This window comes from Callionymus lyra, chromosome 16, assembly GCF_982586985.1.
Source record: "Callionymus lyra chromosome 16, fCalLyr1.hap1.1, whole genome shotgun sequence".
In the NCBI taxonomy this organism is placed as follows: Eukaryota; Metazoa; Chordata; class Actinopteri; order Syngnathiformes; family Callionymidae; genus Callionymus; species Callionymus lyra.
The window spans coordinates 21,771,661-21,782,949 of record NC_141833.1 but is presented as its reverse complement, the minus strand read 5'-3'; the positions used below and the strand labels follow the sequence as shown (position 1 = coordinate 21,782,949).

General features: G+C 39.5%; 1 protein-coding gene across 1 annotated transcript in view; it reads left to right on the top strand.

Annotated features, from left to right (window-relative positions):
* Positions 1-9,667, top strand: part of LOC148064164 (MAM and LDL-receptor class A domain-containing protein 1) — a 42,464-nt gene extending 32,797 nt beyond the window's left edge. The window contains exons 41-51 of the mRNA XM_087811901.1: positions 274-461; positions 660-828; positions 1,511-1,741; positions 4,574-4,740; positions 4,809-5,040; positions 6,740-6,896; positions 6,955-7,069; positions 8,180-8,291; positions 9,121-9,211; positions 9,280-9,328; positions 9,391-9,667. Of these exons, the coding sequence (XP_087668027.1) occupies positions 274-461; positions 660-828; positions 1,511-1,741; positions 4,574-4,740; positions 4,809-5,040; positions 6,740-6,896; positions 6,955-7,069; positions 8,180-8,291; positions 9,121-9,211; positions 9,280-9,328; positions 9,391-9,468 (1,589 nt within the window). The 3' untranslated portion in view covers positions 9,469-9,667. The remainder of the gene's footprint in view (positions 1-273; positions 462-659; positions 829-1,510; positions 1,742-4,573; positions 4,741-4,808; positions 5,041-6,739; positions 6,897-6,954; positions 7,070-8,179; positions 8,292-9,120; positions 9,212-9,279; positions 9,329-9,390) is intronic.
* The last annotated feature ends 1,622 nt before the right edge of the window (positions 9,668-11,289 follow it).

Here is an 11,289-nt window from a genome sequence, read left to right as displayed (position 1 = left end):
GCGTGAACAAAAAAACAGGAAGCTGTACTTTTTGTTTCTTCTTGTATTATGTAATACGAATGAAAGTGTTTGTTTACAAGTTTTCTTTCAGATTCATTCTATTCTATTAAGGTTTTTGATCAAAAATTAAAATATTTTATTGGTAAATATATTCCTGAATTGATGCTTATATTGTTGTCGTTTAATCACAAATACAACTAATACCACGAGGACAAGAAAAGTAACTTTACTTTCAGTGTAATAATTGACATTAAACGTGATTTATTTTGTCAGGAAAGTATCTGTTCGTGGAGAGTTCTCCGCCGAGTGTGAAGGGAAGCGTGGCTCGACTCAGATCCTCGCCACTGCCCCCTGCTGGGGCCGAGGGTTACTGCCTCTCGCTCTGGTACCACATGTTCGGCGCCAACGTGGGTTCTCTGAAGCTGCTCCTACGATCCACGCAGACCTGGAACACCACTCTGGTAATTCATTCACAACGAGCCATCAAAATGTTCCCCGGTTTGGCGTTGAGTAACGGTGATTGCGAAAGCCACTCTTTTGATACTTTTATTACGGTTGCGAAAGCCTGGTTACGAAAGCCGTCGTTGCACAGAGAGGAAGTGCTGAGGCGGCACAATCTCTCACATCCTCATTGTGACGATGAATCTTTGCTCCTGCAGGTGTGGCAGAGGTCGGGAAACCAGGGCGACCAGTGGCTGCAGCTGCGGCGTCACGTGACCTCCTCGCCGACCGTCCTGCAGGTGGTCCTGGAGGCCAGCGTGGGGGGGGAGGCGGGCGACATCGCCGTGGACGACCTGACTCTGACCTCCGGCCCCTGCCCTCCCTCCGGTAACGAATAATGAAAACAACCAGTGCGCTAATGGTTACGGGCGACAATGAGGTTCTAATCCAGTTTGAAGAAACATCCCTTGTATGTTTGTTCCCCTCTTGACACTCTGATTTCCTCTCATAAACCAAACACCCCCCTCTAGAGGCGAGGATTAGTACTGCAGGGATGTTACTCGTTTTCATCTTTGATTCTGATCTTTTTTTTTCTCAACACTAAAAATAAGAAGCTAAAACACATTATGTAAAGTAGGAGTCGTGGCAGTGAAAAACTAATTTACAGAAAATAATTAATTACGATTTCCTGAAACAATTTAACAAAAGTCTGGAGAAAATAACATTTTCAAACTCTGAAACACAATTTACAATTTGCTGGAACTAATTTACAAACTTAAACAAATTTTCCTGAAAAAAATTGCAAACTCTGGAATTTTTTTCTTACAATTTACTGAAACAAATTATTTATTTACCTTTTTTTTAATATAAAATCTGAAACAAAATCACTTTTTCTTGACAACAAAATCATAGAATCTTGAAAAGAAATTGCAAAGGCATGAAACAACAATTTTACAATTTTAGGAAGTAAAATTTTAGGTAAATGTAAATTTTCAATGTGTTTCAGCAAATTGTTATTTTTTGTCAGTTTGTACATTTGTCCACCGTGACGACGGCTCTTGTGTTGCAGACGTGTGTGACTTCGAGCAGGACAGCTGCAGCTGGCAGCAGCAGCAGCAGCAGCAGGAGGGCGACGACGCCGACTGGATCCGACGCTCGGGGCCGACCTTTAACCCCAACACGGGGCCAGACGCCGACCACACCACGGACTCTCCCTCGGGACATTATTACTTCCTGCCGTCTTCTACGACCGACAGCAGCGGCGACACGGCCGTCATGTCCTCGCCTCAGTACAGCACAGGTGAGGATTTTATAGACTTGATTCAATTAAACTTTATTTAACCGTTGTGTTGTCTCTGGGTCAAAATGACCCGTAGGCTAGAAAACAAATGCATTTGTACTTATGGAAGCCAGGGAGGTCGTTCACCTCGACCCAGAGACAACACGAGGGATACCACAAACATATTTGTTTCCGAGCCTTCGGGTCACTTTGACCCTGAGATAACACAAGGGATACCACAAACACATTTGTTTCCGAGCCTTCAGGTCACTTTGACCCAGAGACAACACAAGGGATACCACAAACTCATTTTTTTCCCGAGCCTTCAGGTCACTTTGACCCAGGGATAACACAAGGGATACCACAAACTATTTTTTTTTCTGAGCCTTCGGGTCACTTTGACCCAGGGATAACACAAGGGATACCACAAACACATTTGTTTCCGAGCTGTCGGGACACTCTCACCCAGAGACAACACAAGGGATACCACAAACACATTTGTTTCCGAGCCGTCGGGTCACTTTGACCCAGAGACAACACAAGGGATACCACAAACACATTTTATTTAACCGTTGTGTTGTCTCTGGGTCAAAATGACAAAACAATGCATTTGTACTTATGGAAGCCAGGGAGGTCGTTCACCTCGACTCAGAGACAACACAAGGGATACCACAAACACATTTGTTTCCGAGCCGTAGAGATACTTTGACCCAGAGACAACACAAGGGATACCACAAACACATTTGTTTACGAGCCTTCGGGTCACCTTGACCCAGAGCCAACACAAGGGATACCACAAACACATTTGTTTCCGAGCCGTCGGGATACTTTGACCCAGAGACAACACAAGGGATACCACAAACACATTTGTTTACGAGCCTTCGGGTCACTTTGACCCAGAGACAACACAAGGGATACCACAAACTAATTTGTTTCCGAGCCTTCGGGTCACTTTGACCCTGAGATAACACAAGGGATACCACAAACACATTTGTTTCCGAGTCTTCGGGTCAATTTTGACCCTGAGATAACACAAGGGATACCACAAACACATTTGTTTCCGAGCCTTCGGGTCACTTTGACCCAGAGACAACACAAGGGATACCACAATCTCATTTGTTTCCGAGCCTTCGGGTCACTTGACCCTGAGATAACACAAGGGATACCACAAACACATTTGTTTCTGAGCCTTCGGGTCACTTTGACCCAGATACAACACAAGGGATTCCACAAACTCATTTGTTTCCGAGCCTTCGGGTCACTTGACCCTGAGATAACACAAGGTATACCACAAACACATTTGTTTCCGAGCCTTCGGGTCACTTTGACCCAGGGATAACACAAGGGATACCACAAACTCTTTTTTTTCTGAGCCTTCGGGTCACTTTGACCCAGGGATAACACAAGGGCCACCACAAACACATTTGTTTCCGAGCTGTCGGGACACTCTCACCCAGAGACAACACAAGGGATACCACAAACACATTTGTTTCCGGGCCGTCAGGTCACTTTGACCCAGAGACAACACCAGGGATACCACAGACACATTTGTTTCCGGGCCGTCAGGTCACTTTGACCCAGAGACAACACCAGGGGTACCACAAACACATTTGTTTCCGGGCCGTCAGGTCACTTTGACCCAGAGACAACACAAGGGATACCACAAACACATTTGTTTCCGAGCCGTCGGGTCACTTTGACCCAGAGACAACACCAGGGGTACCACAGACACATTTGTTTCCGAGCCTTCGGGTCACTTTGACCCCGAGATAACACAAGGGTTAAAGTGTCAAATTATAACGAATGATCTCGAATTACAATCGACTCAAAATGGGTGACGTTAAGGAACATGCAGAAACCTCGAGCAGAACCAGATCAAAAAGTTGAACATTCTGTTTAATCTCGTCAATGTTTATTTAGAATGTTTTTAATTTCTAACTTAAATTAAATGAACTGAAATATGAATGAAAGAACGAACGCAGCAAAGAAAGATGGTTTAATGTTTATAAATTAATGTAATTTTGATTACCATCTGGATCCAACAACCTATAGAAGGATGTATTACTATTTATTTATTTTTACGATCAGTTTATTCTCTTCAATGTTATTGTAGGTGTTTTAAGATGTTATTTTAAATACAAATTACTCTTAAAATAAGTCAAATATGGATGAATGTAGGAAACTAATGCAGGAGACAAGGATTCAATGTTGTTGCCGTTTGGGATTACCATCTGGATCCTACAACATTTTGAAGGATTTATTACTATTCATTTATTTTTATATTCATTTTATTCTCTTTAATGTTATTTTTAATTTTATAAAATCACTAATTACACTTGGAAAAATAACTAAAATATGGATAAATGTAGGAAACAAATGCACAGAAAAAAAAAATTTCAATCTTTTTTGGATTATCATCTGGATCCAACAACCTTTTGAAGGATATATGACTATTTATTTATTTTTATATTCAGTTTATTCTCTTTATTGTTATTTTTTATTTTATTTTAATTACCAATTTCTCTTTGAAAACTAACTAAAAAACTGATGCATGTAAGAAACAAACGCAGTAGAGAAAAAACATTCAATGTTGGTGCTGTTTTTATTACCATCAGGATCCAATTACCTTTTGAAGGATTTCACTTTGCAGATGACTGCAGAGCTTTCTTCTGTGTCTTTCTGCTGCTATTTAATGGGTTTTTTTAATGCTCAAAAAGGTATAAATTAATATTGTTTGTATGGTATATGACGCGACATGCTTGGCAGAGGTCTGCGCTCGCGCATAGATTCTTTACTCAATCGTTAGTAATGCCTGAGCTGAGAAGACATGTTCAAGTGTGAACTCGTCCTCAGGCGTGTGCGTGCAGCTCTGGTACCACATGTTCGGTCCAGGTGTCGGGACTCTGAACGTGTACCAGCAGAGCGACCAGAAGGACCTGGTCTTCTCTCGGACCGGGGACCAGGGCGACACCTGGAGGTTGGCCGAGGCTCAGCTCCAGCCGGGGAAACAGCCGTTCAGGGTAAACCCAAAGAAAGGGAGTCGAATATTTCCAGCAGGATCTGAGACGTCGTCAACCTCTCGCCTCAGATCCTGGTGGAAGGAGTGAAGTCCGGACCGACCCGGGACGGGGACCTGGCCTTCGACGACGTCCTGGTGAGCGACGGCAGGTGTTCCTCGCCGGGTCGCTGCGACTTCGAGGCCAACATGTGCGTCTGGAGGAACCCGGGCGGAGACGCCGACCAGGCCGACTGGCTGCGGGGAACAGGAGCGTCCACGGACTCCGGACCGGGTCTGGATCACACCAGCAACTCTTCCCAAGGTCGTTCAAACAAGTATCTGAACCATCTGTGGAAGTGTTTGAGGAATTTGCTGTTTCTGTCTTTTTTAACCTGATATATTTTATTGTTTTTAATTTTTAATGGGAAAAAACGTTTTAAAGGCCATAGAAATGCAAACTGAGTTATTGATCAGTTTTACTCACTAGTCCTGCTGCAGAGTTGCTGGAAGTTACCGTAATGACGGTTATATGTGTGCAATACTGGTTTGAAATGTGTTAATACGATCATCCTTTAAGCAGTTACGTCAATTTAAAAATGTTAAAATCATGTCACACACTCTAAAGATGAGCTTTTAATGCGGTTGTTATCTTCAGGCTAGTATCTGTACATGGACAACATTTTGAAGAACTTGTTACTATTTATTTATTAACATTCAGTTTATTCTCTTCGATGTTATTGTAGGTGTTTTAAGATGTTATTTTAAATAGAATTACTCTTAAAATAAGTCAAATATGGATGAATGTAGGAAACTAATGCAGGAGACAAGGATTCAATGTTGGTGCTGTTTGGGATTACCATCTGGATCCAACAACATTTTGAAGGGTGTATTACTATTTATTTATTTTTATATTCAGTTTATTCTCTTTAATGTTCATTTTTATTTTAATTATCAATTTCTCTTGGAAAAATAACTAAAAAACAGATAAACCTAAGAAACAAACGCAGTAGAGAAAAACAATTCAATGTTGGTGCTGTTTTTAATGACCATCTGGATCTAACAACCTTTTGAAGGATGTATTACTATTTATTTATTTTTATATTAAGTGTTTTCTCTTTAATGTTGTTTTTAATTTTAATTACCAATTTCTTTTGGAAAAATAACTAAAAACCAGATAAACGTAAGAAACAAACGCAGTAGAGAAAAACAATTCAATGTTGGTGCCTTTTTTAATTACCATCTGGATCCAACAACATTTTGAAGGATGTATTACTATTTATTTATTTTTATATTAAGTGTTTTCTCTTTAATGTTGTTTTTAATTTTAATTACCAATTTCTTTTGGAAAAATAACTAAAAACCAGATAAACGTAAGAAACAAACGCAGTAGAGAAAAACAATTCAATGTTGGTGCTGTTTTTATTACCATCTGGATCCAACAACATTTTGAAGGATGTATTACTATTTATTTATTTTTATATTCAGTTTATTCTCTTAAATGTTTTTGTAGGTGGTGAAGGTTTTATTTTAATTACGAATTACTCTTAAAATAAGTCAAATATAGATGAATGTAGGAAACTAATGCAGGAGACAAGGATTCAATGTTGGTGCTGTTTGGGATTACCATCTGGATCCAACAACATTTTGAAGGATGTATTACTATTTATTTATTTTTATATTCTGTTTATTCTCTTTAATGTTATTTTTAATTTTATAAAATCACTAATTACACTTGGAAAAATAACTAAAATATGGATGAATGTAGGAAACAAATGCACAGAAAAAAAACAATTCAATGTTTTTTGGATTATCATCTGGATCCAACAACCTTTTGAAGGATATATGACTATTTATTTATTTTTATATTCAGTTTATTCTCTTTATTGTTATTTTTTATTTTATTTTAATTACCAATTTCTCTTGGAAAAATAACTAAAAAACAGATAAACGTAAGAAACAAATGCAGTCGTTTTTAATCACCATCTGGATCCAACAACCTTTTGAAGGATTGTTATCTTCAGGCTACTATCTGTACGCGGACAACTCCGTGGGCGAGTGGGGGACGACGACCCACCTGACCGGGGATGTGCTGCAGCCGACCACCGGGGGGCGCTGTCTGCGGTTCTGGTACTACATGTCCGGGAACGTCGGAACCCTGAGAGTCTTCGTCAACGACAGGTGAGAGAAAACATCCGTGAGAGACGTCATGACATTTATTTTATTTAAACGCTCTCAGGGACACGGTTGCCGACGGCAACAATGAAGGGAAGCTCAAGTGGACGGAGTCTGGAGACAACGGAGAGAAGTGGAAGGAAGGAAGTGTTAGCATCACTCATGAAGAACCTTCCTGGGTAAATATCTGTACTCGCTGTATGTGTTTCATGGAAGTATGTGTTTTTAATACATGAGTAATACATGTTGAAACTTTCAATCTTATATGCAGTTTTTTTTGGAGTAATTTAATATTTTTAAAACTGTTTAATTCCACACTTGATTTATTCAAAGGTTGTTTTTTTTATTTAATAAAATATGTATATATTGACAAATGTCTAAATTGGTTGAATTTGGGTTTTAAATGTTTAATAAAAAAATATATAATCCGAATTATATTTATTAATTCTATTATTGTATAAATATATATATATATTTTTTTTTTTCCTAATTATATCCTCATTATATCTATATTTTATAGACATAATGAGGATTTTTAGACAAAGAGTTTGTTTCCAATTATTCCAAGTATTGCAATACATTTTCTTAACTAAATAAGTTTTTAATTCTTTTAAATTCAATATAAAATAGTTGAAATATTAGTGACACCAGACTAAACAGGAAGTACTCGATCCAATCATGCGACGAGGAGACGATCATGTGACGACGATAAAGCAGCTCAGTTCTCTGTTGGTAATGACTGGTGGAACTAAAATATTGAATTCATTTTTATTTTTAATGACTTGAACTAGAATTTCAAACTTGTCTTTTTTTAAGTCGTTGGTTTTAAAAACTTTTTAAAAATTAAATAAATCTAAGTAATTCTCCTTGTTGCGTGGGTTTACTCCGGACACTCCGGTTTCCTCCCACAGTCCAGAATCATACAGAGGTTGATTGAGAACTTGAGGGAAATTGTCCGTAGGTATGAGTGTGTGTGTGAATGGTTGTCTGTCTTTGTGTGTCCTGAGACAGACTGACGTCCTGTCCAGGGTGTCCCCTGCCTCTCGCCCTATGATACTGGGATCTCCCCATGACCCCCATAAGGGATAAAGCGCTAGAAAATGAATGAATAAATAACAAATTCAACCGTTAAATATTAAAATGATTGGTTTAAATTCTTCAAAAACGAGTCAATCCTTGAAAAAACGATCAATAACAATGTTATCTTTTGAATTATACTCTATATTTGTGACGTTTTGTTCTCGTATCTAACTGGACCCTCGCGGTCGACGCTTCTTCCGTTCGTCCAGGTCGTCTTTGTTTACCAGAGAGGGAAGGAAACGGGAGGAAACATGGCTCTTGATGACGTCGCCATCCTTCCTGGATCCTGCTTCACGGAGACCGTGGAGCCGCCAGAAGAAGGTCTCCTTTTGTCATCGTAAACAAACGATAAATATCACTTTATTGAGTATTACTGTCAATATTTAGTGGTATTTGTGCGTTTCTGCATCCGTAATAACTTCGTTCTTTTTGTATTTGATAAAGACATGTCTCTTGTTCAACACTGAAGAAAACTGACCAGAAACTGTTTCCTTCAACTAAGAAAAATCTCTAAACTTGGGAAAATGTTGTCACAACATGATCTGGATCTTAAATCCATGTGTTTGTTTCTTCTCGTCTGGACTATTGTAACAGTTTGTTTTCATGTCTAAACCAGAAGGATGTGTTCTGAGCCGCTCTAGTAGAAGAACTCACATTTCTCCTTCAAACTCTTCACTGGCTGCCAGTTTCTTTCAGGATCATTTTAAAATTCTGGTTCTTACTTTCAGATCTATTCATGGTCAGACCTTCCATCAGTGATCTGATCCAGACTTACACCCCAGCTCGGGCTCTGAGGTCTGTGGATCAGAATCTACTGATGGTTCCTGAACTTAAGGACCAGAGGAGAGAAATCCTTCCAGACTGTTGCTCCTAAGCTTTGGAACGATCTTCTCTCTCTTTGCGCTTGATGATCTACTGACTCCTTTAAGAAACATCTTAAGACGTTTTTGTTTGTTCAGGCTTTTCCTTGATTTTCTGGAACTCCTGTGTTGTTCTCAGTATTATCTTGATCTTTAAAGTATATACTTTATTGAATATTGTTTTGATTGTTTAAGCGCTTTGTGACCCTGGTCTGGAAAAGCGCTATATAAATAAATATTACTTACTTACTTACTTACTTATTTTTTCCTTCCCTCCATCTTCTCCTCAGACTCCTCTGGGCTGATCATCGGCTTGGCTACTCTGGCGTGCGTCGTCATCATCGTGACTTTTGTGTTCGTCTGCGCGAAGCACCTGTCCAGGTAAGTTCCTGCCGGTCCGTCCTCCAGACCCGAGGTGACGCTGAATAAAGGTGTGCTCGTGTCGACAGGAGAGTCAACGGTGGGAGAGGGTCCGGATCCCGGGGCGACCTCGGGGATGTGAGTGCGAGACGTTCATGAAGCGAGAGATATAAATATATCTTCATGTATTTGTGCGGCAGGAAACTCAGAGTGACGTTGGATTGTCCTTCTTCAACACCTTGTACGATCCGACGTCTCACATGTCGTCCAGCGCCTGACGCGTCACAAGTTCACTCAAGCATCGTCCATCAAACCTTCTTTTTCTTCTACATGCACTTGATAAAATGTCTGTACATATGAAGGTTGCGTCTAGTCCTGCTGTGTGTGTGTTGTGCAAATGAGTTGTTGAACTCTACTGCCACCTGCTGTTCCGGTGTCATGATTTAAAAATGCTAATAAATGATGTATTTAAAGTAACTGTTGAGTTTAAAAACATCATAATGTGAGTTTAAAGTAGTTTGAACAGAGTGCGAGTGTATTGTTAAGAAGCTGGTGATACGATACAAGGTCATCTGTATTGTGCGTTGTGATATATTGTGATAGTGTAGTAACAAATATATATGTGTAGTATTTACAGACCACATGACTCTTGACGAAGTCGTAACTGCTTTAATTTGTTTTCAAACCAAAATATGTCCAAACATCAGCTTTTAAAGCTGTATCCTCTCGTCCTGAGTCGTAACTGCTTTCATTTGTTTTCAAACCAAAATATTTCCAAACATCAGCTTTTAAAGCTGTATCCTCTCGTCCTCAGTCGTAACTGCGTTCATTTGTTTTCAAACCAAAATATGTCCAAACATCAGCTTTAATATCTGCTGGACTCACTGTATCCTCTCGTCCTCAGTCGTAACTGCGTTCATTTGTTTTCAAAACCAAAATATGTCCAAAAATCAGCTTTAAAAGCTGCTGGACTCACTGTATCCTCTCGTCCTCAGTCGTAACTGCTTTCATCTGTTTTCAAAACCAAAATATGTCCAAACATCAGCTTTTAAAGCTGTATCCTCTCGTCCTCAGTCGTAACTGCTTTCATTTGTTTTCAAACCAAAATATGTCCAAACATCAGCTTTAATAGCTGCTGGACTCACTGTATCCTCTCGTCCTCAGTCGTAACTGCGTTCATTTGTTTTCAAACCAAAATATGTCCAAACATCAGCTTTAATAGCTGCTGGACTCACTGTATCCTCTCGTCCTCAGTCGTAACTGCGTTCATTTGTTTTCAAAACCAAAATATGTCCAAAAATCAGCTTTAAAAGCTGCTGGACTCACTGTATCCTCTCGTCCTCAGTCGTAACTGCTTTCATCTGTTTTCAAAACCAAAATATGTCCAAACATCAGCTTTAAAAGCTGTATCCTCTCGTCCTCAGTCGTAACTGCATTCATTTGTTTTCAAACCAAAATATGTCCAAAAATCAGCTTTAAAAGCTGCTGGACTCACTGTATCCTCTCGTCCTCAGTCGTAACTGCTTTCATTTGTTTTCAAAACCAGAATATGTCCAAAAATCAGCTTTAAAAGCTGCTGGACTCACTGTATCCTCTCGTCCTCAGTCATAACTGCTTCCATCTGTTTTCAAAACCAAAATATGTCCAAACATCAGCTTTAAAAGCTGTATCCTCTCGTCCTCAGTCGTAACTGCGTTCATTTGTTTTCAAACCAAAATATGTCCAAACATCAGCTTTTAAAGCTGCTGGACTCACTGTATCCTCTCGTCCTCAGTCGTAACTGCTTTCATTTGTTTTCAAAACCAGAATATGTCCAAAAATCAGCTTTAAAAGCTGCTGGACTCACTGTATCCTCTCGTCCTCAGTCATAACTGCTTCCATCTGTTTTCAAAACCAAAATATGTCCAAACATCAGTTTTTAAAGCTGTATCCTCTCGTCCTCAGTCGTAACTGCGTTCATTTGTTTTCAAACCAAAATATGTCCAAACATCAGTTTTTAAAGCTGCTGGACTCACTGTATCCTCTCGTCCTCAGTTGTAACTGCTTTCATTTGTTTTCAAAACCAAAATATGTCCAAAAATCAGCTTTAAAAGCTGCTG